The 27,485-nt window shown below is 56.8% G+C and overlaps 1 protein-coding gene across 12 annotated transcripts; it reads right to left on the reverse strand.

Annotated features, from left to right (window-relative positions):
* Window positions 1–364: 364 nt before the first annotated feature.
* Window positions 365–27,443, reverse strand: ACACB (acetyl-CoA carboxylase beta). 12 transcript variants are annotated; one of them, XM_075110190.1, is made up of 53 exons: window positions 27,336–27,443; window positions 26,420–26,847; window positions 22,959–23,091; window positions 22,311–22,449; window positions 21,920–22,029; window positions 21,662–21,743; window positions 21,092–21,190; window positions 20,665–20,774; window positions 20,295–20,405; window positions 19,914–20,123; window positions 19,486–19,656; window positions 19,020–19,181; window positions 18,612–18,775; window positions 17,986–18,136; window positions 17,805–17,908; window positions 17,065–17,146; window positions 16,400–16,545; window positions 16,172–16,322; window positions 15,910–16,044; window positions 15,243–15,389; window positions 14,937–15,125; window positions 14,524–14,624; window positions 14,352–14,440; window positions 14,149–14,273; window positions 13,626–13,739; window positions 13,427–13,540; window positions 12,939–13,028; window positions 12,720–12,838; window positions 12,348–12,485; window positions 11,788–11,887; window positions 11,589–11,696; window positions 11,333–11,389; window positions 10,867–10,908; window positions 10,574–10,789; window positions 10,318–10,473; window positions 9,536–9,739; window positions 8,841–8,996; window positions 8,338–8,460; window positions 7,850–8,119; window positions 7,438–7,535; window positions 7,150–7,270; window positions 6,835–6,945; window positions 6,141–6,284; window positions 5,937–6,057; window positions 5,686–5,782; window positions 5,398–5,494; window positions 5,019–5,154; window positions 4,525–4,702; window positions 3,944–4,056; window positions 3,125–3,279; window positions 2,699–2,869; window positions 1,934–2,070; window positions 365–1,804 (listed from the first exon to the last, which is right to left on the reverse strand). In XM_075110190.1, exons 2-53 carry the CDS (start codon window positions 26,782–26,784, stop codon window positions 1,678–1,680), a joined length of 7,089 nt encoding a protein of 2,362 aa, XP_074966291.1. In that variant the 5' UTR covers window positions 26,785–26,847; window positions 27,336–27,443; the 3' UTR covers window positions 365–1,677. The 12 variants fall into 12 exon arrangements, 8 of the variants coding, with proteins under 8 accessions (XP_074966291.1, XP_074966292.1, XP_074966289.1 ...); XR_012663202.1 differs by having other exon boundaries at window positions 373–1,804; window positions 4,525–4,656; XM_075110191.1 differs by lacking the exon at window positions 8,841–8,996.
* Window positions 27,444–27,485: the final 42 nt, after the last annotated feature.

A 27,485-nucleotide genomic window follows, 5' to 3' on the forward strand; every position in this document is an offset into this window, starting at 1 on the left:
GAAGCGAGGGCTTAGCTCTAAAAGAGCAGCTTTGCCCGGGCATCTTTGCCATTACAGACATAATACTATGTCCAAGTCGGGGCTTTGCTGCTGCCTCAAATCCTCCAGGAAAATCAGAGTTTACAGGTATTTACTGTATGAACTCTTTATCCGTTCTGTCAACCTGTTCCTGAAAATGTCTGTGCTGAAGTGTGTGGAAGAGCTGTGGTTTAGGGACAGGCGTTCGCAGGAGGGCTGCTACAAGCTGCTCTGTACTAAAGCAGTTTCTGTGCTGCAGGGAGGGGGCCGCGCAGCAGCAGAGGCACCGGCCCCTGCTCAGATCCACCGCGTTTATACAATGACAAAAGAAACAGAGCTCAGGAACACGTTATTGACAACTGTACTCACTTTATTGGTGGTAGTTTTGCTCCTGTAGAGAGAGAATCAGCACCCCCCTTCCCTGACAAAGTGCAGTGACACCTTTCAAACCAGCAAGTGTCTCATGAGGCCCTTTCCACCCCAACCCCAGGACAGGGAGACCTCCCCGCAGACCCCGGCGGGAGCCCCCAGCCCAAGCATGACCAAGGAGGTGTCCAACACCTCCACACCACGGCAATACCAGCAGTGCACTTGAATCAGGCGTCCCACCTGCCATCACCCTCCTGCCTCCCGCTTTGCAAGTCAAAGCTAAACCTGTGCTCGTGAAGTGATGCACCTGTGCAGCCAGAGGAACACACATATTCAGATTTCCCTCCATGAACCAAGCTGATTAAAGGCCACCTGAGGAGCAAGGGACAGGGCCGAGCAGACAGAGAGCTCACCCTGGCTCCTGTGCTTCAGCAGAGGAACCGGCTCTTGGGGCAGGAGCACCCAGAGCCGTGCCCTCTCTCCTGCCCCTACTCCACAGGAGCCACAGGCTGAAAACACCTGGAAGGAGCTGTGGCAGGAGCCAGAAAGACCATGAGATGGGCAAGAGGAACAGTTGGATCAGTCAAACCGTGGTGGCTCCGTTGACGTTCCTGCTGCAGCAGCTCCCAGCATGGCTCACTTATCTGGGCCATCAGCTACTCATAGTCACATCTACTGATCGATCCCTAACAAGGGGAAGGATGAGAAAAATAGCTCCTCACAGTTCCTGAGTTTACTATAAAACACCAGTTTGAGACTGCTTCTTAAGCAGGGTTTACATTTCCTTGTGCTGGTGCCTGCTCAGCTGCAACACAGCCGTACGGAGACCTCCTCCTTCATCCTGTTCCCGTGGTGCCTGGGCCAGGTGGTTTGTACTTCCAGCTCCATCGGTGTCATGAGATGTGTCTGACATTGGTGCTTGTATTAAAGACTAAGGCCAGGGCTTGCAACTAAAACACGGTAAATTATTTTAAATTCTTTTTAAAACCAACTTCTGCACCAGGTCTAGACTCCAGACTTGGCTTGGGCCAAGTTTATCTTCTGCCAAGCTGCCCCAATGATGAACACCACCAGTGCCAGAGGGAACTTTGCACGGGTGGAGAGATCATCTTCATAGTTTAAAAAACAAATACCGGCATCCTTTATTTAGGCACACAAGTAAGAGTCCCAGGCTTCAGTTCAAGGCTGACAAACCAGGTGGGGAGGTGAGGTCTGGCCTCTGAGCAGCAGCGTGCCCCGGTGCCCCCTCCTGCGGCGCGGCGATCGCCCGGCACGCCGCCGGCCGCCGGCTCAGGATGGGCCGTCATTATCCACTGTCGACAGGAGATGGGCGACCTGGGCTTTCTGCGCACGGGTGATGTGCTGAGCCATCTGGATGATGCAGTCCATGGCCACCTCGGGGTTGGCTTGGACCAGGCTGCAAGGCAGAAGGGAGAGGGCAGCTGCCGCTGGAGCCAAAGCAAGAACGGCCTCGTCTCCACCACCTGCTGTCCCCAACCTAGGGGACAGCATTGCCCTTCATATCCCAGCTCCCGTGGCCGCTCACCTCCGGATCTGCTTGAGCACATAGTCCCGCTTCAGGTACTTGATGTTCTCCCGGATAGCGGACTGGGTGCCATCATCCTCTTGCATGTGCTTCTCCAGCCACTCCACGACCACCTGGTTGTTGTCCCAGAGGTAGCCCTGGGGAGAGCAGCACCATGGGTAGGGGGTCCTGCTGCCTGCACAGCCTGAGCCCCTCCTTTCTGCTGCATCCCTGGATTTTTCCTCCCATGACACAACCAGGCAATGGGATTTTTCTTTTCAGTCCCGCACATATGGCACAGCATAGCACACTCCCCCGCTCCCACGTAATAGCCACTAGCGAAAAGGTTCAATCTGGAAATAGAAACTGGGGAAAGCTTTGTGGACTGTTTAAAATGCAAAAAGTTAAGGTAAAATGTGTTTCCTTTGCACGTCCTCACTTCCCAGCTCAGCAAGTACAGGACTGACATGGTGATGTGCATGTCATGGCACTTGCACTTAAGAGCGGTTCAAATGCAAAGACCCCAAATCATGGTAGAAAATGGAGGCCCATGTTTATTTGGGGGCCACCTTGCTACTGCTGAGCACCAGCACCCAAGTGAGGTCACCCGCTTTGAAAAGACAGCCCCAGTGTCAGGGCTGCTCGGCCACCCACCCCGGCACAGGCTGCAGACTGGTAATTCCCATCGCACATTAAACCAACAAAATGGCCGAGCAACAGGAGAGCAAGGTGACAGCCCTTGGGGCCTCCCTGGCTGCAGGGACACCTTGGGAACCCTGGGGATACCTTTGCAGCTCCTTCCGTCTCCATGAACCAGCGCCGCAGCATGGACTGGATGTGGATGTGGCTTAGCTCGCTGTTTGCCTTCAGGACCTCCGCCTTCACCACCTCCTCCAGCAGCAGCCGTCGCAGCCGCCAGTAGAGGAAGGAACGGGCATTCTTCCACTCCAGGATGTCCTGCAGAAATGGGGGCAGAGCCCAGGTTAGGCTTTGCAGAAAGAAGAGTTGCTGATGGGCTGTGACTGCTCGCTCACAGCTCCTACCAGTGGGTTTGAAGGCATCTCTGCTGGGCTGGAGCAGAGCAGCACTCGGAGCAGGAACAGCACACTGAGCTGCCGCACAGACCCCCGTGACGGACTCTGCCTCCCACCTTTGTGCTTGCACTGCGAAACTCCCAGTGCCAAGCCTCTTCCCTCCTATGCCCTTGCTCACCGTGATGACGCCTTTCTCCTGCATGCGGCCTGGGGTGTCATGTAGGTCGGCGAAATGCATGGCCACCTGGTAGTACATGGGCAGGAGGAGGTCCTCCCGGGCCTTCAGCTGCTTCTCCAGCTCCCTGCGCTGCACCTCGGACAGCTCGGGGGTCCCTGCAGAACACGCCATGCTGAGCAGCCCACCCACTGCCCCTGTGACGGGGTCCACAGGCCACTGCTGCGTCTGGGCCCTGCTCTGTGCTCCTACAACAGCCACCCCCACCCAGTGTCATGTCCCTTTGCTTTGGCACATGGGCACCCCTGCCCAGAGCCACAGAAAGCCATGGCCACGAAGGGGCTGCACCACGTTCAGTGCCTGACGCAAGAGAGGTGGGAGGTGGCATTTGCGAGGGCTTTGTGGGACTGTGTTTTAGTAGGTTGGAGGTGCATGGGGACAAGGACCTCCCAACACAGCCCCACCATCCACTGTGGGCAGGAGCCAATCACAGGGTGAAAGGAGACCCAGCACATTAAAGGCAGTCTCTGTACAGCTCTGTAATGACTGTCATCTCATTAGGTACTGATTCAGCATGGCCATTGCAACTCTTCATCTCAAAGCATGGGAGAAAAGTCCAGCACCATTTACAGAGCCCTCAGGAGATACAGGTGTCTTAAAGTACCAGCACATCCCTTTGGCAGGCTCCACCATCAGAAAAGCCATAAAGAATTTTCACATAGCAACACTGAAGGATTCCCTGATGGCTGCCACCATGGTGTTTGAGCCTCATGTTTTAACTTACCACTACCAATGCCCACAGCAGAAATGCCCTTCCCTCACCTAGCTGCTCAACAAGCTTGGCATAGACGGTATCGATCCTTCTCATGGTCTTCACCAAATCTTTCTTTCTGAACTTGATCTCCACTGTTCCTCCAGGCTCCAAAATGCCTCCCCTGCAAGGAAAGTTTGGTAAAGCAGAGACTGGTCTGCACAGGAGAATAAATCCTGGGACAAGAGGTCCAGGCAACTCTTTCTTCTAAGAATCAGGGAGAAAGAAAACCTAAAAGGGTTTTGTTTCCAATCTGGGATTTTTCTCTATCCTCCCATTCCTTACAGCTTACTCCAATGTGCATTAATTCAGATTAGAGAAAAGGCCTCCTGACACCCAGAACCATGTATTACTTGCCCACAGCCTTTGCTGTACACAGGAGGATAACCCCAAGGAGACATCTGCCATGCTGCTCTGAAAGAGCCCTGGAACTTTTAGCTGATAGCTTTTATTAACTCAAGGGTAAAAAATACACATCTCAAGTGACTGAACGTCTCTACCAGCAGGACTATGGCTCTGCAGACTCTAAGCACTGGCTCACATTTCTCTGCACATGGGCTGCGGAGGATGCACATGTATTTTGGTCGCTGACCTGCTCTCCTTGTCTGCGTAGAGCTCCACGTACAAGGGGTTAATGGTGGGGTCGATGACCACCCAGGAGCCTCCCCGCAGCTCTGCGTGTGGCGGGATGTAGACAAGGACAGGCTGCTTAAAGTCCCGGAGGCTATCGACAATGAAGGCACCAAACTTCAGCATTTGGTCGTACATGTCTGAAAGCCAAAGGGACTCAGTGGCTGGGCGCCCTGACTGCTGTGGGCATGGCTGTTGCCCCTTGCCGCCTCCTAGCTGCCCAAAGCCACCTTTGGAGAGACCACACAAGCACCCCAAAACCAGCCCAGCAGGAAGCCACCAAGCCCTGGGACCTGGGTCCTGGTGAAGCCCCATCACCTCCCCAGACTAACCCCACATTCTGGAGTGGTGTGGTCAGGACCCTGGTAGGCTGGGTCATCCCAGGACCCCATGGGGTGGCAGGAGTGCTGGCAATATGTCACGGCATGGGTATCTGGGAACCTCAAGCACAGGTACCTTTCATGCCACTGGAGAAGCCTCGCCAGTTGGCAAAGATCATCAGTGGGAGATGCTCCCGGTTGAAGTCCCGAATAGCCTGGGCTGTTTTAAAAGCAGAATCTGGAAACCAGACCTGCCCAGCCTGCTGGATTATCTGCAAAAGATGGCAAGTAGCAGTGCTGAGACGAGTGCCGGTGCTTCCTGGCACACCGCACTGGCAGGCTGGTGGCATGTGGTGTGCAAGAGCCAGAAGAAAGCAAACTGACCAAGCACCCTTGGTTTTAGCAGTCTTTAAGGAAAATCAAGACATGCCAAATGATTACACTAAGCTTTTTCCCTGCTCTCCCCTCCAGCCTCCCCCATCTGCTGCTCAGCCGCACTAAGGTCTCCCACACACCTTTGCCTCCGAGTCCGGGTTGGCAGGGTCCGCAGGTATCGTCACCTCCACAGGGCGGGTCTCAACAGCGATGACACCCACCGGGAGACCTCCCAGCCTGCCATGAGGCAGGGTGTCTCAGCAGAGGCCAGTTCCCCTCCATGCTGCACCCCAGCCCCATCAGAGAGGTTCTCCCCATCACCATCCCAAAAGCACTGCCACGGCCAGGACTTAGTGTGCTTGACCATGCATGCAGCCCCCCCACATCACTCTCTTCCCTAGGGCTCCATCCCCTGCTCCCAGCAGTACCTCGCTCTGCCAACCACAACTGTCTGAGCCCACAGCCTCATAATCTCCAGGAAGCTTCCCTGGTCGAAGAAGCCACTCTGCCATGTCCCCTTGAGAGCTGCAGAGCACAGGAAAAGCGGAGCTGTGCAACAGTGAGCACTGAAGGGCTCCCTGTGCACCAACCCACAGCAACAAGCACCTTCTGCACCAGGGTGAGGGGTTTGCACCTACAAGATACATTGCTGCAGAGGTCTTGGGTTGCCCTCACTTACTTGGATTGGGTCTCCCTGCCAGCATCCACCTGGGGTCATAGGGGACTTTGGAAGGGACAAAATCAATTTCTCTTTCAATGGGGTCGCTTATGGCAATGACAGGCACTGGGCTTCGGTTATCCTGCAAGGGAGCACCCCAAAGGGCAGGTCATCAGCCATGTATGGGGTAACACTGCACATCGCTGTCCTGCAGCACCCTCCTACCTTGGGCATGTACGAGAGCCACTGCAGGATGGTGTAGACCCCCTCAAAGTCATCCGGGACGGTGACATGGGAAACGCCATTATTGTGCATGATCTGCACGCCTCCCAGCTGGTTATTGGATGTGTAAACTTCACGTCCCAATACCTACCCAGAATTAACAGAAACACAGATTGGTCTCTGGTAACACAGGAGCTACCCTCTCCTTGCTCTGTTGGTTAAGTCAAACCTCTGTACAGGCACATTCCCTCTGGTTTGAGGCTGAATGTCCATCTCTGCCTACCAGGGTGATGTTAAAGCAAAAGGACTCTGCTTTAGACACCTAAAGGGACCCACAAGTGCATAAGCTTAGCTAAGCAGGTTTCAAATCAGCTCAAACCAGTGTGATTCTGCCCAGAGGTGGGTCCTGCCCCTGGAACCGGAGCCAAACAGTGCCCATGCCTGCTCTGCCATCCGGCCCTGCTCCAGGCACAACGCACCATGAACTGGCCCCTAAAGCAACACCAAATAGCTGCAGGGTGGCATCCTCTCGATTCTCAGTGAGACCAGTTGCAGTTCCCCTGCATCTCCTCCAGAAAGACGCCATGAGGTTATGTGCAGGGAACTGCCACCTCTTCCCATGGGACAGGGGAGGACCCCACGCATGTAGTGGTGTGAGGGACAGTGCCAGGGAGGACGTGCAGATGGAGCATAGTACCTTATTGAGAGCTGTGACGCCGGTGAGGATGATGTGGGAGTTCTCCACCTGGATGACACGCTGGCCCAGCCTCACAAGGTACGCACCAATCCCGATGGCGCGACAGGTCACCTGTGCATACACACAAGGACACACGGGGTTACTGGGGAGAAAGGGCTGCAGCAATGCCCATGAGCACCAGGAGGATGATGCTCCTTGACTCTGCAGGAGTTACACCAGGTCGCTTGTTGCATCCTGTTATACCCCACATGGTGACCTCAAAAGCAAGTAGGAGACAGGGGAGGAGTGGAGCAGGGGAAGAACCCATGGCTGTACCATGCTGATGGTTACTATTTCATCATAAGCACGAGAGGACTCCCCAGCGATGGTACCGGCGGCTCTCAGGTTTTCCACCCCAAATCCATTGTCCTTCCCGATGATGTCCAGGAGGACATACCTGCAGGAAAAGCAGAGCCATGATGGTGTGGGCAGGACGGGGGGAAGCACTCGCTTGCATGATGTGCCTGGCAGGATGCTGAGCCAGCACTGGGAGCTGCATCCTAGCGGTGACGCAGGACAAGGCTTGGGGTGGCTCGGTGTGCCCCATGGCATAGCAGGGCTCACCTGGACTCGCCCCCTTCCTCCACGTGCTCACAGTGCACCGAGTTCATGGCACTGATCCTCGTGTAGTCCTGGGGAGTCAGGTACAGGTACTTGAACCCCTGGAAATAAAGAGGAGGATGAGTTGCAGAGCCCCCCATGCACATGCTCACATGGGCCACTGCCCCTCTCCAGGCCCAACCCCATGCATCAACAGCAGCTCAGGGACCAGGGCTGGATGGAGCAGCCACGCCCCAGTGTGCTCTTGCCACTGGGGAAAGCAGAGGGAACGATCCCCATAGCAGTGGGTGCATGTACATGCTCACCCCCCCAGCATTGATCCCACAATTTTATGTCCCAGTTTAGCTCTGGTCCTTCCTTCCCCAAATAAGTGCCCTATTATTTTCTGTGATGGCAGGAGGGAAGCTGCCCACACCTTGTAGGGATCTTCAGGGTCCACCCAGGCCACCTGGAACATGTGCTTTATCTCATCAGCAAAGCCGATGCGGGCACCGCTGTTGGCGGCGATGTAGATGCGGGGGATGCCTTCAGCCCGTGCCAGCTCTGAGGCCCGCAGGAAAACCAGGTCCTCCTCCGGCCCAAAGGAGCCAATCTTGTGAGTGATGTCATTGCAGATGAGCACGATGTCCCGGCCTTTTGGATACTCAGGTGTCTTCAGATTCATTTTGAAAGCGACCATCCCCACCTGCCCCAAAACAGCACAAGGTCACAGGGCAGGCTCCTCCAGAGAAATGGGGTCTGAGCTGCAGACTGCATTAACCAACAGACAAATGCTTGCTTGAGGAGCATCTCCCAGGCTATAAAAAAAGCTGGACTGGGGAAACCACCAGCTAGTCCCACCTGCCGCAGCACAGTTTACCCCACCCCTCTCTCTTGTCCCATTCCCAAATCATCCCCCAGTACCTCGTTCCCTCCAGGGACCCTGTTCATCTGCACAAGGTGCCCCTGTGAGTCCAGCACCAGCTCAGTGTACGTCAGGATGTCCTTGGGGTACAGCTCTGAGGAGCCCCACAGCTTGAAGAGAGCCTGCAGAGACACCATGCACAGGATGAGCTGAAAGCACGGGGCTGCAGCAGCTCTGAGGCTATTGCTGAGCACAGACACACACTCCCACAGCAGGCTGGGACTTGGGGCGAGCAAAACTTTGTATTAGAGCCCCCACCCTGCTGTAGACCTTGCACAGGGCTTTCCGGTTCACATCCTTCTTGACTGTGACTACAGCAATTTGCTAGGAATTGGTTTAGAAATGTTTCATTTAACCAAAAATGTTGGGGCTTGGGCTTTCTTTTTCCCATTTGCTAGACGAATGGAGAGGAGTCTCTTCCCCAGGTGGGAATATCTGGGGAGGGTGGGGAAGAGAGGCGTATGCAATAATTTGAAGCCTCTTTCTGCTCAGACAGACTCACCTGCCTGATCATCTCAGGGAAATCATACACATAGGTGGTGCCCAAGGACTGTGCCTGGAACCGCTTGGCCTGAAGCAGGTCTTTGGTGACGTAGGGGGTGTTGATGAGCATCCCGTGCTGTGGCCCTTGCTTGTCCCCATATGACTGAAACATGATCTGGAGAGAAGGGCAGAGCGTTGGCTGCCTTCCCTCGGTGGGCGGGCGAGTCCCCTCTGCAATGCTAATGTGCGAGAGCCCCACAGGGCTGGAGCACTGCTGAGCTCTGCCTGGCCAAGCTGCTCGTGCCTGTGGCTCTACTCAAACAAAAATATATGATTTTTCCACCCCACTTTTTGTTATTGAGGAGACAGAGGGCGACACTGCCGTGCTGCAAGTACCAGTAACTCCTTGACACTGACCTTCACCTCCCAGACCAAAAATTGCGTGACTACACACCATCAACACCGCTGGGGCTCAGCACCATTTTGGAGCAAAACATCACCCCGAGGTGCCCAACTGGATGCAGCACAGAGGGGACTGAAACTGGGCCAGCCCTGGGAGCGCTGTTGCACAGTCACAGGGGCTGTGGGGCAGTCCTGCACTGCAGGTGCATGAGGATTTTTGCAGAAACCACCCCAAAGCTTCACTATAGCTGATAGCTGCTCAGGCAGTTGTGGTTGGTTTCCCGTTTGCAGCTGCCACCTGCAGTTACTCACGCTGCCAGTGCCAGGGTCTCTCACTTCCTTGTAGAGGCTGATGTCCAGGTAGTAACCAGACTCGTTGGTCAGGAAGAGTCGGATGGGGATGGCAGTGGCAGTGGGTGTCAGGCGGATGTTGATCTTCACCTCAGCCTGCAGGACCCGCAGCTTCCACAGACGGCTGCCGTAGCGCATCACCATGGACCGCACCGACTCCTCGATCTGGGCATGGGACAGCACAGGGATAGGTCCGTGGCCCCGGGGACACCATTGTCCCGGATGCCAAGGCTGGAGCAGTCCTGTTGCATCATCTCCACCCCAACAGCCATTTCAGATTTGCTTTGGGCAAGCCTCTCTCCATCCCTCCATCCCTGGGGGCTGGTGCTGCCATCCAGCCTCTACACTGGGGAAAGGGAAAGATGGTGCACCACATCCTCCTGAATGGACACAGCCCTACTTCAGACTGCATGCTGCCCAGGGGAAGAGCCTGCCACCCACCCTCGTGCCCTCCAGTGAACTGCCTGCTTGTCCAAGTCCATACAAAAAGTGTGAAATCTCAGCATCTCCCCAGAAAACAGTCCGCGGTGAAGGTCTGACACAGAAATTAAGCTGCAGGAGCCTCTGGGGCTGCCAAATCCAAGCCCCATCTGGGGTTGGGTGGGCACTGGATGGGACCAGGTCTGACAGCCAGCATAGGGCTGCCTGTCTGTGCAGTGGCACCAAGCACAGGGAATGACGCAGCCTCCATCCTCAGATCAGCACCACACTGGCGGTGGGAAGCAGGACACTGAGAAATGCACCTTGGAAGGGTCCATGACGACTGTCGGGACAAAGTTGAGGAAGATGTGGTTGCAGTCAGTGCGGACAGTGGTGTTGTTGCAGGCCACCTCCAGCTCATCCATTGCCTCCAGGAGCAGACGCTCACCCTCATTCTGCAGGTACTCAAAGGAAGCCTCCTGCGGTGCAGCGGGTGGCTCAGAGGTGGCCAGAGCAACCCCTGCACCTGAAATGCACCCACCTCTGCCCATGCACCCGCAGACCCCGGCACCGCCTTGCCTTGGTGATGAGGTCCGAGTGGCGCACGATGGCACGGATAAAGAAGCGGTTATCGGTGGCCTCGGCGCCTGCCTGGACCTTGGCAGCCCCCAGGTAGAGGTGCATCTTGTGATTGGCGCAGGGAATGGCCGTCAGGTCGAAGTTGCGCATGCGGCTCAGCTCCAGCTGGAAGGCCAGCGCTGGCTCCAGGTGCCGGTAGATGCGGTCCTCTGCAAACTGGCGGAGCATGGAGCGGTGAGCGAGCGGCTGGTCAACCAGCACCGGGTGGGCTCTGCTCTAACTGTGGCTCTTACCTCATCCCTGGCTCTGAATGTGAAAAATTTAGGGAATTCTCTCTAAAACAAAGGGGAGAGAGAACACAACATGAATAATCCTGGCACACAGAGGATTTTTCCAATTTTCAGTGAATTAATTAAAAAGAAAAAACCTTGCAGGCTTCCTACTCCCCCAAAGGGAAAAGAGCTGGGAGTAATCAATGTCTTTTAAAGGCAGCTTAAAGCTATGGAGTGCCCATGCAGGAACTACATGTTATTTGAGACATTAGCAGCATAAAGGATAATACAGGACATAAATCACTCATTGAATCCCTTATTAATTAATTCCCATATTCTGATGAGAATTACATCCCATCATGAGTCAGTACATCCACCACTCAGTGCTATGTCTTTAAGGTACTTACAGATGGTTTTAGGCATTTTAGGGAGGCAAAAGCACATTTCTAAAGTCACTCTGCCTGTCTGTGGCTCAGTCTACACTCACCTGCTGGGCAATGAGAAATGTGATTCTCCGGAGACCACAGTCAACGAGGACATTTTTCTACATGGAAACAGAAGACTCCACCAGTCACAAGAGCGTACACATCTCCACTGAGGGAGCAACCAAGCCAAGAAGCTGCCACAGGAGGCAGCAAAACAGGCGTTTTGGGGAGTGCCGCATGGAGATGATGCAGCACCTTGGGGTACAGTGCCCTGGCTTGCAGTGTCTGCAAAAAGGGGTTCCAGCCCCAGTAACAGACCTTGGACTGAGCAAAGGCTCTGAAGATGGGCACCAGCTTCTCGTCTTCCACATGGTCAGCCCAGCGGAGTGCGATGTTGAGGATGTGGATGGGCTCCTCGCGGACATTCTGGCAACAAACCCCCCCAGTCAGCCCTGACCAGAAGCACCATTGCCATCCTGGCACCACCGGGGGGGGACAGCAATGGCATCATGCCCACCTTGGTGTCCTCCTCCTCATAGATGGTGGTTCGTGCCTCGCTGAAAAGCACACTGTCTGAAGGCGGGTTGGCGAAGCACGAGATCACTTCATCGAAGTTCCTGCCCAAGCAGTGGGGATGGGGTGACAAGTCAGCACGTTGTGCCAGCCCCCTGCCCAAGGGGACAGCACCGGGGATGCACTGTGGCAGGGAGGTGGGTACCAGTTCAGCACCCTGAGGGCACGCGCTGGCCCAGCCGGGCTCCATCAGCCCACAGCAAAGTCATAGCTCATGGAACGCAGCTCTGAGCGCTGCTGTGATAATGTGTAGGGATGCTTAACCTGTGCCAGGCAAGCTTCCCCCAGGCTCCACATGTCCCCAGAGATTTGGCATGTCCCAACAGGTAACTGATGTACTGAAAATACCCAGCCCCAGCCTCTTGCTGTGGGAGGAACAGGAGGTGCCCCGAGTGCTGCCCAGCCACCGCCAGCTTTAGCCTCCACCCCCTTTTGCTCCCTAAGGACTGCAGTGGCACCAAAAGGCACGTGCATGACCAGCCAGGCACATCCCTGCACCCCCACCTCGTGAAGTCCTCAAATCTGTCGAAGGCCACCATAGCTCCCATCCGCAGGCTCAGGGGGGAAAAGCCACTGTCCATGAAGAGCTCGGTGCTGTGCCGGGCCAGGTCAGGGTTGGAGATGCTGATAGGGACAGACATCCTGCACAGGGGAGCAAGGCAGCCATCAACCATGGGTGAAGGTACCAGTCCTGGGTCCAGCAGGGGCCATGCAGGTCCCACACGGGACCCTGACTGAGAGAGGGCTCATCCTGCTCTGCTGGCAAAGGCCAAGCACAGCAGGCAGTTCCCTCTGAGGGTCCCTGCATTTTGCATGGAGGAGGTGATATGAATGCAACAGCTTTGCAAAAAGGAGCATGGCCAGGGGGTCCCATACCTGTTTGGGTGGGAGGAGGGCAGCATGAACTGGAACTCCACCAGGCAGGTGCCGTCTGAGAGCTGCCGGTGCTGCAGGCTGTTCAGCTCGTAGGCAATGTACCCACGCCGCACGTACACCTGGGAGGGGGGTGGCAGGAGGTACCGCCGTGCCCCTGCTCCCACGACACACATCCATGCCACCCCCCAGAGCTCACCCACGGCCCCCCCCACCCCTCACCTCCAGCGCTGCCATGCGCACCACCTGGTTGGTGTGGTAGAAGAAGATGGGAAGCACATCGAAGATGGTGGTTTCCGAGAGGATCAGTTTCTGAGAGAAGAAAGCAAAATTTAGGGCAAGGATGAAGGGGCTTCCCTTGCCTCATTGCAGGATGGGGGAGGCATGTTCCAGAGGGGTCTCTCAATGTGAGGCTGTGCAGGACTGGCCGGCGGGGTGCTATAGGACACCCAGCCCACCATGGGGACACCACCGGACCCAGATGTGGATCCACTTGTCAGCCCCCCGCCAAATGGGGTGAGGACCAGGGGATGGGGACTGGCAGCAACAGGGCGCACCCCCTCCTCTGCTCTGCACAGGCGCTGGCACCGCAGCAAGGCTTTGATTGCTTTCTCGGCTATTTTTAAGGCCAAGCCATTTGCAGCCAGACCTCCTCACCAAAGCCACCCAAAAGCCAAATTCCCTCTGCAGAAAAATGCGTGATTCCCAACCTTCAGGTTTTCAGGGCAGTACTCGTGTCCATATATGTCGATAGCGGAGAGGAAGATGGACTCCACCTGGTTGTGCCGTAGCTCATAGGAGGGCAGGTGAGAGGCAATGAGCACCTGCAAGGGGAGAGGCAGCTGGGATTGCAGGGGACAGGGATAGGGAGTGCAGGGACAGGGATGTCACAGCACTGTACTCGCTGACCTGCCGGGCTCTCAGTGCCACTTTGGAGTGCTCAGTCTTGCTGAGCTGTGTCAGCTCATGGAGGATGGCTGTCAGCTCGTCCGTCAGTGTGGGGTCGCGGCCACACAGCTGGTCCTGCAACGTGCACACCACCATGGCTCGGCTCAGGCCCCTCGCTGCGGGATGGCTTCATCCCACACCCCCAGCCCCGCATGAGCGACGGGGACAAGGCCCGAGGCGCTAAAATGGGCAAAGTGTTGCTCTTTGAACCAAATGCAGTAACGCAACGCTATAGAAGGGAGATAAAGTCCCCTAACAAAGCAGGAATGGATGCAAAACCCAAACCCTGGGGATGCATTAAACAGAGGAGCAGAAAAGTGGCTTCTCAGGTGTGTGCCCACTTTCAAGGAGAAAGCACAGGGCTGTGACAACCACCCACAGCTGCATCCCATCCTGCAGTGATACAGAGCTTGCCTTGGCTTATGGGCTTTTCCCCACTGCCAGCCTGTACTTCTGGTGCCTCCGGGGCATAGGCTATACTCACAATTAACATGGTCACTAGCAGGTTCTTCTTTGCCACCTGGGCGTGAGAGAAGATGCTCTCCAGCACAGGGGTCATGTCAGGTTTGCACTGCTCCCGCAGGCTGATGACGCACTTGTCATAGTGAGCTGCAGGGCATAGCATGGTGAGCTGCAGACCCACCAGAGAGTCCCACAGACCCCTCCGGAGAGCCCCCGAGCCCTCACCATGTTGGAACTGTGTCTCCACTTGCAGGTAGCGCCTTAGCAGGTCCAGCACCACTGCCTTCATGTAGCCCCGGATGCCACTGCGGTACCTGGGGAGCAGAGAGCCCAGCGTGCTGCGAGGAGGTGGCAGTGGTGGGGAGACCAAGGGGGCCACAGACAGTGCAGGGCTCACCTCTGCACCAGCTGCACCACACTCTGTGTGTTCATGAAGAAGACTTCCCGCTCAGCCTTCCGCTGCAGTGTGGCCGCGTGGGTGTCCAGCACATTGGCAATCTGCAGGGAGAGGGCACAGGGTCCAGTGCAGCTCGGGGCCAGCGCGGTCACGGGGCTGCCAGCTCCCTGGCTTGCCTGGGGACAATGCTGCTGCATGCAGAGCCTTTCATTTGTGGGGTTTTTTTCCCCCCAAGTGAAAAATGCAAAGTGAAAAAAAAAAATTAAAACACAAGCACAAACCCACAAATGTTTCCCTCATTTAATTTTTTATGATGTCTTTTGGCAGGGCAAATTCAGGCAGAAACTCCTAATTAGCTCTAGTTAAAAGGAAGAGAAGGCCAAGGTGGGGAGTGCAGCCCCTGCGTCGCTCACCTGCTGGCTGGGGAAGCGGCAGAGCACGGAGGTGATATTGCTGGCGTACTGCGCCATCACCTTCCGGATCGCCTTCTCCACAGACAGGGGGATTCTTCCTGAAATGCTCGTCATGATCTCCTGCAGCTCCAGGAGGGGTAGGGCGGGGTCCCGCAGGGTCTTCATCAGCTGTGCCACCCACTCCTTCACCTGCGGGGAGCAGAAGCTGGTGCTGCCCACACCCACCAGCGCTGTCTGTCTTGCCATTGTGGTAAACACGAGGCAACGGAGCAGGACTCTTGGACCGCCTTTGCCCCCGGCACCCACCTTGGTGCTGAAGTAGGGCTCAGGCAGGCAGTACCCATTCATGACATTGATGAGATTGTCCAGCACATTGCGAAGAACCTGATGCTGCTTCTCACCGGTGATGGGGAGGGTCTGCTGGGGTGGGAGCCCCCCTGTGAATGGCTGCGCCTGGAGAGAGCAGAGAGAAGTGGGCTGGCCCGGGTCCTTGCTGACATGGGACGGAGCCCCCTGAGAGCTGCAGCTGCCCCAGAGAAACCAGCACAACTCCTCCAGTGTCTGATTGTGGTTAGATACAGGGGAAGCACCTAACATTCACCTTCATTTCTCTGTCAATGCCCCATCATGAAAACAATGCAGAAAAACTGGAGGTATAGACCAAGTGCTATAGATACACTGAAAACTTGCATGTGAGCTTCTGCACACTAAGTAAGCGTGCATGGGATGCTTACGCAGGGCGGCGCTGCAGCACACAGAGCAGCCACTCAAGCCCCAGCGCAGCTGGCTGGGGGATGCGGCATGGCCATGCAGATGCCACCCTGTGCCAGCATGGGGGCACATCCCTGCCCGTGCCCCAGTCAGGGCAGGTCCTCCATTTTGTCCCCCAGCGAGCATCCCTGGTACACTGCGGGATGCTGCTCAGGCATGGACAGGAGGGGACAGCGGCGTGGCCAGCTCCCGGCAGACTCACAGGCTTCACTTTGGTGGGATCGTCCAGCTCGAGCCGGGCTATGACGCAGCCCGCCTCCAGCAGCGCACCCGGCCGCTTGACGTAGTGTACCCGCCCAGCCTCCTCCACTGCCAGTGTCATGATGATCTTCATTACCTGGGCAAGGACAGGTGAAACAGTCACAGAGCGCCTTGAGCATGATGGCAGTGTTGGTGGGTTCCATCTTTGCCATCCACCAGCATTGCAGGAATGGGTCTCCTCCAGGCTTTTCTGCAAAACTCACCTCAATCTCTGCAAAAACATTGCCCTCGGCTACGTGGCCACCATCGTCCACCGTGTACTGCAGCAGCTTCCCTGCGGAGGGCGAGCGTAGCACTGTCGGGTCCTTCTCCTTCTCAAAGTCGCAGGTTTTGTTGCCAATGGTGATCCGGTATCTTACGGAGAGGGAAAGGTGTCACCAACCGGCTGCTGGTCAGTGGGGAAGGCTGGTGGGGGCCCAGGAGGGAGGTACCTGTCGATCTCCTCCTTCATGTAGGTAGTGTAGCTGTTGCCGTCATAGGAGAGCAGCAGCCCGCCGTCGTTCAGACGGTGCACGTCTATCTCTATGTGAGTGCGGTTCATGATGATGACGTATGTCGTCAGGGACTGGCGGGCAACCTGCGGGCAGCGGCCAGGGAGAGCTCTCAGTGCAACCCCCTGAAACGTGCAACGGCCTTTCTGGGGGCTGGTGGTAACGGTGGGGGGTGAGGAGCATCTCCCCACTCTCTGTGCAAGGGCCAGTGCAGGAGCAGCATGATGCCACGGGATGGGGCTGCGCCGGGGAGGACAGAAGGCAGCAACCTCAGGCTGCACCGAAGAGCTGGTTCAACTTGCAGGCTGGAGCTGGTTTAACTCATGGCTCACCTGCTGCTTTCGTTGTGAGTAGGGAGTTTTTTTAGTTCAACTAACTGGGTTTAAAAGGAAGAAAAGGAGGTCCTTTATTAAACTCAGGGCAACAGGATGTATGAAAATATCTGTCTAGTTAAAATGAGGTTATTCACCTCAATTTTATGTTGCACATTTTTAAAGCACAACCTCATATTTATTGCATCTTTCTCCTTCGGGAGGGGAGCACACATCCCTGTCCCTGTGAGAAGCTCTGAAGCTGATTCGGGAGGAGCACGGCCCACCCCTCACCTGGAGAACGTACTTCACACCCTCATAGATGAGCTCCACGTCAACGATGTTCAGCAAGGAGGCTGCTGGAAGCACCTGCCCCCTGAAACACAACAGACGGGTCAGGCACCACAAGTATGGCATGCCTGGCGTGCTGGTGGGGAGCCAAGTGTGCGAGATGTCAGCAGTGCTGCTGGCATCAGGCTGCATGGGGTCCGAGCTGACTGCCGGAGGGCACAAAGGTGACCGGAGGGGACAAGCATCTGCTTTAAATGACCCATGTGATCGCCTTGTAAAAATGATTCCGGAAGCAGGCCAGACACCAGCAAAACACACTCAGATAAGGGCGCAGGGGAGAGCCCCAGGCGTCCTCCAAGGCCGGAGGAATAACCTTGACATTCAAGTGCAAAACCAAAAGTAAGCTGCATTCAGCAAACCACTTCCCCTTGAGAGCTGTTTTCCCAACCCTGCGACACTTTCTCCCCTCTCCAGATAAAGAATAGCCGAGAAGCCAGAGCTGTGAGTCACAGCAGATACCCCTGTTTCCCAGATGTTGCAGTGCCATGGGCACTGCCTCTGGATTTGCAAAGCTTTTGCACCAAAAGGGAGAAGGAATGTGGCCCAGGGAGAGAAAAATTCAGGTCTCTGTGCTTGCCGGAGCCACACAGGCTGCTGGGAACTGCCATTTAAGACATGCAATCCCTGTGCCCCCTCTGCCCACGGCATGGCCGAGCCCTCATCCGGCAGCCCCTGCTCCGCACCTCTCCAGTGAGTGCAGGAAGTCGGTCATGCACGTCCTAAAAGCGGCATCCGCGACGTTCAGGGCACCACAGACGACACCCAGCATTGTGTCTGGCTTCTCTGCCTGTGGGGGCAAAAATAACAGGGTTGGGTCTTACAGTGGAAGGGGAGTGGTGACCCAGGGCAGCCAGTCTCCCCCACCTGCACTTTCTCTGCAATCAGGTGGTCCAGCCAGCCGGTGTCTATCTCGTTGTTCTGGAAGCTCTCTGTCTCCAGCAGCTTAATCAGATACTCCACTGTGGTCCGGAAGTCCCCACGGATAGACAGCTCTTTCAGGGCGACCACCATGTTCCTTTTAGGGAGCAAAACCCTCCATTAATGACCGACAAGGTGGCACTTGCCTTTCAGCAGAGGAAACTGGGGAACTACAGGGACCGGGGTGATGAGCTCCCGAGTCCTGAGCACCCTCATGCTTGGATTAAACAGCCCCAAAGTCAGCACTGACTTAATAGAACACTTAAATACCCAAGACAGACTTCTGACATGTTGCTCAATTACTGAATGAATATTGCTGCTCACTGGCACTAAGCACATGCTTAGCAGATCACTACGTGTCTTTAAGGATCTGGTTGATGCACTGGGGCCATAGCACCACTGCAGTCTGAAAACTTTGGCTTTGGCCAGACAGTCTTTGCAGCACAAACAAGGTGCTCAGCACAGCGGCATCATTCGGGTCCTTTCAGGTAAAAGCCACTTTTCCAAGCTCGTGCACTGATTACGAGTCTTCCCAAGGACACCCGCTTTCCACTCTGTCCTGCCGCACTCACGAGATGGCCTCCTCTCGGTTCTCTCCCCATGAGAAGCAGTGCCCAAACTGGGAATCGGCAAATTCATGCAGCCCCCCAGCTGCTGCCACGCTGAAGTACCCCCAGACATTCTTGCTGCTGCGGAAGTTCAGCTCCTGCACCGTCCCTGAGCTGGGCTTGAAACCCTGAGCGAAGACAGAGCAGGAGACATGGAGAAACCAGGCTTGAGACTCGTGCAGAGTAAAGAGGGAAGGGGAATCCCTGTGCCATTTATCAGTCTGCACGTGGATCTCACCGATCCCACGGGTTCAATGCCCATGAACATTGTCTGGCTGGGGAGGACTGTGCCCAGTTCAGCCCCGTGAGTGGCAGGGTCCCCCCATCCCCATGCATGGGGCCAGTGCATGAGAGTCCATCCCCCAGACTCACCTCCTCGGGATTCTCACTGGTGATCCGGGCAGCAATGACGTGGCCCCTGGGCACAGGGGTGTTGGCAGGGCTGTGGAAGCAGATGGGCGTATCGCCCCAGGGGCTCTCCCCATACAGCACCCGGATGTCTTTTATCCTGTGCAAGGGGATGCCCATTGCAATCTGCATGAGAAACAAGGAGGACTTTAGCTGCCAGAACAAGACTTTAGCATCAAAATTACAACTGGAAGACATTGATAGGTGGTCTGAATGAAGAATGAGGGGAAGAGGTACCAAACCGTAGGCAGCTGCTTCTTGCGGGGAGTCAGAGGCAAAGGAGGGATGCTACATTGCTTCCACCTGCACCCTACATGCTGGTATATGGGACAGCTTCCCTCTGCCAGGCTCCAGCCCAGCTCTTATCCCTGAATTACAAAACTGCTTCATCTAAGATGCCTCATAAAGTTGCCCATGTGTGCTTAGATACCTGCAGCTGGGCAGCGGGGAGGTTGACATCTGCGATCATCTCCGTGCAAGGGTGCTCCACCTGCAGGCGTGGGTTCAGCTCAAGGAAGTGGAAGCTCTCGTCCTCGCTGTACAGGTACTCGACAGTGCCCGTGCTCACGTAGCCCACCATCTGGGCCAGGCGGACCGCGCACTGCGGGACAGGGCGAAACCACCACGGGGAGTAATGACCCTCTGCTCACCACAGCAGAGTCAGGGTGCCCCAAGCAAAATGGCAGCAGTGTCCTTGTATGGACCCAAGGAGACAAGCAGCGCTGGGGCTCCCTGCTCAGCTCTGGGCGTCCCTTCTTCCTTAGGAGCCTCAGGTGCCAAAACCCACACTAAATCCAGCAAGGATCAGACCAGTTTCTCACTAAAATGTTGTTCTGCCCTAAGACCAGGGCCACCCACCTGCTCCATCACCTCGATGACGGAGGGTGCCGCAATGGTGGTAGGTGCCTCCTCGATGATCTTCTGGTGCCTGCGCTGGATGGAGCAGTCGCGGCCGAAGAGGGAGATGGCATTGCCGTATTCATCAGCCAGTACCTGCACCTCCAGGTGTCGTGCATGCTGTGCCAGCTTCATCAGGAAGATGGGGGAACCAGGTGCCTCTGCCTGCACCTGTGGAGAGAGAGAAGGTCTTGCTCCAGCATCACCCCCCAAATTCATCCCAGGACAGAGGTAGGTCCTGTGGTAAGCCCAGATGGGAAGTACAAGACACCCAGAGTGGGAGTAGGACCCTGCTGCATGCTCCAGGATGGGATGGGGATGGGGGCTCCAGGCACCTCTCACCTGCCGGAAGCAGGTGCCAAATTCCTCCGCTGCCTCCACTTTTCGGATGCCTTTGCCCCCACCACCTTCTGCTGCCTTGACCATCAGTGGGTAGCCAATCCTCTTGGCCACCTGAAGGGGGACAAGGACTCAGGTGACTTAAGTGCTCTGAACCCCAACCCATCACCCCGACAGTCCACCCTGCCCCAGCCTTATACACCCCCAAGCAGGATTGCCCCAAGCCACATCCATGCAGAGGGATGAACTGCTGCTGAAACATCCTTGCACTGTTGTCACTTGTGAGGGAAGCCAAAAGGGCAAGGGCATGCAAGCTCCAATGAGAAATAACGGTGGACAGGAGACAGGCGGCTGCCTGCAGTCTTGGCTTTACCTCCAGGCCTTCCTCCACATCCTTCACACAGCCCTGCGCGTACGTCTCAAGGGGGATGCTAATCATCTGCTGATTCTTCTGGTCCTCCTCGGACCACTGGGCCACCAGACCTGCAGGCACAGCCTGGGCTGCAGTCACCACCGGCGTGGCTTGGCTGGGGTGGCATGCTGGCTATGGCCAGAGAGCTGGGAACCCCGTGTTGGCACATGCCATCTCCCCCGTTTCCACACACCCCTTCTCCAAAAACCCCTCTGCCTGAACCAAGCAGCTGCTTGGCTGCAGTGGGGTCCCCAATATCTGCAGCCACTCTGCAGCCAGACGGGCCATGGACCCCAACCCCGGTGCTTGCTTTGGGGGAGAGGAGAGGCAGGGAGGAGAGAAATGGGGGAGTGGGGAGAGCATGTGGGGCTGGGAAGGAGGTGCTTACCACTACCACTCCATGGCAGCGTGGGGATCTGGACTGTCTGAGCCACAATGGTGGAGGCGACTTTGTCTCCCAGTGCCCACATGGCATCGCTGGGGGGACCTTCAAACAGGGAGGGAAGGGATGAGCTGGGCCAGCCTGTCCAGCCAGCCTGTCCCCATCACACGGATGCCGCAGAAAGCTGCTCCCCACTGAGCCGGCACCATCAGCTCTTCTGCTAAGAGGGAAGGTGTGGGAAAGCCCCCCAAACCCACTACCCAGTTCAGTGACCCTTCTCCAAGGGGAAGCCCATGCTGTCCCCTTGCTGGGCAGCCCACGAGGTCCACTCCCACCCAGCGCTCCTCCATGAATGCTGCATCAGCATGAGCATTACAAGGAAAACCCAGAAAACAGTGGGATTCCTGGGACAGCTCAAGGAAACTGGCCTGGGGACTGCCATGCCACAGGGTAGACATGCCGGATGCACAAAATGGGCATTGCCCAGCACAGTGTCCCTCTGGAGCGAGCGTGCATGCACACACTACCCTGATGCCCACTGCTCCCTACAGCGCTGGGAAGCCAGCGAGACCTTACCTAGGAAAGCTATTCCATTTTTTTGCAGCAGCTCTGGCAGCTTGGGATTTTCTGAGGCATGTCCCCAGCCGGCCCACACCGCCTGGCACAAGAGAAGGAGCAGCACAAGCCGTTACCTCCCTACTCCCATCCTCTTATTGCCCACAGCACCGCACCCAGCTCCTCCGCACAGAGGGACATCACCCCATTTCTGAGGGCCCCTTCTTCCCCATCCACTTCCCTCAGCAAAGAGGTGGGAGGCCTGCAAGTGGCTGCTACCTGGACTGGGATCCGTTTGGAAATGTCCACGATCAGCTCCACGTTGGCATAGTTGTTGTTGTTGGCCCCCCCGGGGACAGGCACATAGTGATCTGCCATTTTGATATACTCTGAAAGACAGCACATGGTGGCAGTGGGAGCCAGTACCCCAAGCTACACCCCATTTACATGATGCCCCTTGCACCCCCTCCCCAAATCCTCCATCCCAGGGAGGCTGTAGGGGAGAAAAATTATTTACTCCTGGATCTGACTACACAGGAGGAAAGTGTGTGACCCCAGGCTGTGCAGAGCCTCCCATGTCCCAGGCAGCAGCACAGGGCAAAGGAAAGGGCTGCCCTGGCTCAGCCCAAGGGTGGCGAACATCCCTCGATGGGATGCTCTGGGGAATTACCTGCATTAGCCTTGAGGTCTTCAGGGGTCACCATGACCACGAACCGAATGGCACGCTCATTTCGGAACATCTCGTAGGACCACCGGCGGATGGAGCGCATGCACTTCACAGCGGCGATGCCGTTGTTGGCAATGAGGACCTGGGGGGACAGGGACATGGGGCATCAGGCTGAAACCTCTCCTTGCTGCTGGGGTGCAGGGCTAGGCGTGCAGCCCCGAGGGATGGCAGCCCAGAGGCAAGGGCTGAGTGCAGGCAGTGAGCAAAGCAGGGCAGCTGTGCTAACATGGGCACTTTGCAACAGCTGGTTGTACGTGGTAGGGGAGCAGGAGGCTCCTTAACACCTTTGATGCCTGGCACTGGGACTAACGAAGGACAGGACATTGGCCTTTGTTTGTGCCAGTCATGCAAAGCCGCTGCAAGCAACCACTGTGCAAGGGCAGCGTTGGGAGGGTTTCCCTCTCCCAGCCCGCAAGGGTGGGTGAAGCTGGGGGACGAACAGCTCTGGACTGCTCTGGGCTGCCATCAGTCCGAACCTGGCAGGAGCAGCAGACTTGGGCAACGCTTGAGGATTCCACCATGAAAAGCAAAAACCCACCACCCAGGCAAAGGCAGGGAAGCCTTTGCCCCTTTCCCTTTGTGGGGAAAGACCTTCTCAATGACGCGGTTGCCCCCGAAGCGGGTGACAAACTCTGCTGGCGAGGCGACGGTGAAGTCCCGTTGCAGATCCATCTTCCTGTGCTCACGGCCCCTCTTTACCAGGTGCAGCCCGGACATGCTAGGCCTGTGGCGGGATGCAATGGCTGTCAGCGAGCCCACAGCTGTGCGAGCAAACCCTCGCCAGGTGCAACGTGCACCGCCACTGCCTGGGGCTTCCCTGGGGGGTCAGATCTGCAGAGAGCCCAGCAGCTCGCAGCAGCAGGCACTGGAGGCCAGACTGTGCCCCCTCTGCGGTTTCTTCCAAGGAAAGTGATAAAGCCCTTCACCCTGCTGACGCACACAGGGAACATCAGCATTCACCTTCCTCACTGCCAGCTCCCTGTTGTGCACCAGGATCTCTCCAGGGACATTTAACACCCGCTGCAATACCACAGACAAAACCCGCTTTCAGTCTTGGGTTTTTGGGTTTTGCAATTAAAACACCGCCCCAGCACCTGTGGGTGCACATGCATTCGAACGCCACAACAAGCAGATTTGCAACCACAGGGCCTGGCTCACGACCCCGCTGCACTGGACAAAAGCCCCAGGGTTTGTATTTCAGGGCGCAGAGAGCTGCTCAGGTTTTTTGGCCAGTACATGGAAGCACACATGTGTCCAGAGCACTGCTACCACCACAGCACGGCCATTCCTACTTCTGCACCACTAACAGCTCCCAGACTGGTTACAGCTGGAAATGCACCACGCTCTGCTCCAAGGGATGAGGAATGGGGAGGCTCCCACAGGGCCAAAACACAGCACTGAGCACGGACCCTCCCTCCCACTGCCAGGATCGTTACATGCACAAATACTCTTTGCAGTGGACGAGCAAAGCCCCTGAGTTGTATCCATCACCCATGCCCCCAGAGGACACGTGGAACAGCCCAGCTGGGTGTTGTGCGCAGCAGGAAAAACAACAGGTACATGGGATGGCACAGATCATCCCTTCACCAGTGTCTGTGCAAGGCAAGCTGGATTGCTGCCTGCAAGCCCCATGGCATGAGCACCAGGTCTCCAAGGGACGCGGCAACAGGTGCCCCTACAAGACCACCCCGAGCTGTGCTAGGGTCACAAAGGGGGAGCAAAGAGCAGGCAGTGCTCTGCGAGAAACCTTGCAAAGAGCATCATGCCCTGCTCCCAGCAGCTGCCTTGGGAATTTGCTCTCACACAGCCTGCAACGCCAGCAGCTACGGCTCCTTGCCACATCAGACCCCATCCTGCCCACGCTGCCTGCTCCACAACCCCAAAACACCTTCCCAGGCTCACCACGCTGCCAGCCAGACTCACCCCTACCATGGTTTTCCACTGAAGGCATTTCCATGCCCTCCGGAGTCTATTCCCCTTTTCGCAGCCCATCACACAACCCCAAAGTGGGCAGGTCGGAGCAGGCTGCGCTGGCAGCCGGACGGCCGGACCAGCCCCTCCGCAGGCCCTGGCCCCAGCAGCGCTATAAGGCAGCCCTCGCACCTCCCACCTCCTGGCACGGCAGCGGCCGGCGCAGGAGGGTCTGGCAACGCCAATAGCCCAGGGTGGGCAGGCAGGGACCTCCCCAGCAGCTGGACACATGCCTTCCTGCAGCTCTGCCCAGAGTTTTAAGCAACTTTCTATTTTAATTACCAGGTTCACCTTCCCCCCTCATCACTCGGCCAGATTTCGAACTGTTGATTGTTATTCTACGGATGTGCTATAAATAAGCAAAGGAAGAAGGACCAGCCTTCTTCGAATGAGCTGATTTCACATAAGCAGCACTTGGCACATTTATTTTAAGGGGGAATATGCTGAAACCCCCTGGGAGGTTGGGAAACATCCCGATGTCTCTGCACACTCAGGGTGTTTTCCAAGTAGCTGGAGCACTGCATCAAGCAGTGCCAGGTTTATCGTGCTGCAGTGCATCCCCAGCGCAGCTTGGCAGCTCTGCTGGGGCAGGACACACTGCCCACTTCCCTCCTGCAGCCCCGAACCCCACCGCAGACCCTGTGCCAGCACATACATCCCATCCTGCAAACTGCACCAACCACGTCTACAACATGACTCGGGTGGCAACATAAGGAAATCCCTTCTGTGCTGGAGCACACATGAATAGCTGCAATACCCTGACAGCAGCACAGTGCATGAAATCGCTCAAAACCCCAGCTAGGCAAGAAGACACGGTCAGGCTGTGCTCGGTGAGTGGGCTGTCAGGTTTCATAACACATCCCTGCAGCCAAAGGTCTTTTATTTTTAACCGGAGTGGAGCGGCCAGGAGAAGCTGGGCAGCAGCGCTTTGTTTTCACTTACTTATAATGACTGTCAGCTGTGCTTGCACGGGAAGCTGCTCTGCAGAAGCCAGCAGGCAGCAGCGAGCTGCCCCACAGCCCCACTGCTGGGCAAAAGTCGCTGCAAAGCTACCTACAGAGCAAAGCTCATCCACTTTTCATCAACTCATTGCAAAACCACCAAAGAGCTACTTTTCCACCTTGGATAGTTTATTTCAGAGGAAAGGCAGAGTGGCACAGGAGAAACCCACGTAAGCCCCTCCTCCTGGGAGGCTGTGCTTCCCCACGCAAAATACTGGGAGCGTGTCAGCACTCCCCCTTCCATAGCACAAGCAAAGTGAACCTGGCAGCAGGAGGAGGTCCCTGTGGAATCCAGCCCTTGGGGCACAGGGCAACCTTTGAATGCACAAGTGCATGTCTGTACACGTGCACGTGCAGGTGCCCTGTCAAAAGGCTCAGCTCAGCTTGCTAGTTTACACCCCATGAAATGGCCCAAGAAATGCTCACGCGCAAAATGTGCACCCAGAAGGACAGCAAGTGGAGGGCAAACGCCAGAAGCGCTTGCTGGTGCCCATCTGCACGGTCACCACCTCAACTGACCCTAATCTCGTCTTGGCATGCAAGAAAAGCCCCACTCACCAGTGCACCCCCCTCGGGTGCCAACCACAGCTGTGGCCAGTGCATCAGCACAGCCTTTCCTGGCACTGGGAGATGGTGCAGGGACAGAGAGAAGCTGCGAGAAAACAGGAGCAATTGGACAATTTGGCTGCGGCGCTGGGGATTGTGTTTGAAGGAATGCCATGCACACTGAAAGCACTTCCATCCCCATTCTTTGACATCCAAAACCCCTGTAACAGCGCAACCCCTGCCCCAGTCCTTGCTGCACTCGTGCATGTGGCACTGCTGTTACACAGAGCGCTCAGACATGTCTGCTTTTCCTGGGGTTCTGCCATTGACCTTATTATCAGGATTTTTCATTCAGCACCAAGTCAAAGGGGGCAGGACTAGGGCATTGATTTGGGACTCCGAGAAGCACCCACACATGCACACGCACCCTGATTTTAGCAACAGGTCCCCGAGAAATACACCCATGAAAAGCATGTGCCTGCCCCAAACGGGGCATCTTTGTACTGCCACCACTCCTGACCCCACATGTCGTACCTTATGCCAGCAGCAGGCTCCAGTGGGGTGGTCACAGCGGGGGGCTCAGCACCGGTCCCCCCCGCAGCAGCCAGGCTGCTGCGCCGGCTGCCCACCCTGAAGGCCGCAGCCACCAGCTCATCGTCAGACGAGTTGTCCTCAAAGGAGCCCAGCACGAATTTGGCCAGGGCGGGCCGGCGGAGAGTGGCAGGGTTGTACACTGCGATCTGCTCCTGCTCCCCCGCCGCAGCTTTGATGGCCCGTGGCGGCTGGTTGGGGACCAGGGGGCTTCGCTGTGCCGGCAGCTTGGCTTTGGCGGGAGCCACCGGCTGCTCTGCCGGGGTCTGCTCCGGCTTCTGCTCCTCCCCAGGCTGAGGGTCGGACATTTTGGCCCAGACGAGCAGCACCAGTACCAGCAGGAGCAGGGCAGCTGCCAGTGTTCACCTGCCCTGGGGAGAGGCACAACGTTCTGTCGGGGAGGACCCAGGGCCCCCCATCAGCTGGGGCATGGGAACAGCCCCCCCAAGACACCAAGGCCCCTTCCTCTTGCACCCCACACTGCAGCTCCCCACAACACCCAGCCAGACCCCCGCAGCTGCCTGCAGGCTCAGCCGCAGCTATTTTTACTCCACAAAACAGAAGCAGTGCTGGTAGGAGGCATAACTGGGGGCACAGCCCCACTCTGCCTCCACACAACCCTAAGGGGGCTGAAACGGGCCTCCCCCCTCCCCAGCTGCTCACAGCATCTGAAGGGCGGCGGCGAGGCCACCCCACCAACTGCAGCCCTGACCCCTCACAGAGCAGGGGCCCCTCAAACCAGAACCCCCAGTCTCTACAGGCACTAAAAGCCAGGTATGGCTGGCAGGGGGGAACTGCCACCGCCCCGCCATGCTCCCCTCAGCCCCAGCCCCTTCCTGGGGGGAAAGGGGTCACTCACCATGGGTGCCCAGCCCGGCGATTCCCCCCACTCCGCACCGGCAGGAAGGAACGCCGGCGGCGCCTGCCCTCACCGCCACTCCCAGTCACGCTTATCTCAGCCCGTCACTCCGTCCACAGCAGGCCGAGAGCTGGCACGGTGCCAGCCCCA

The sequence above is a fragment of the Phalacrocorax aristotelis genome, chromosome 15, assembly GCF_949628215.1.
Source record: "Phalacrocorax aristotelis chromosome 15, bGulAri2.1, whole genome shotgun sequence".
Lineage (NCBI taxonomy): Eukaryota > Metazoa > Chordata > Aves > Suliformes > Phalacrocoracidae > Phalacrocorax > Phalacrocorax aristotelis.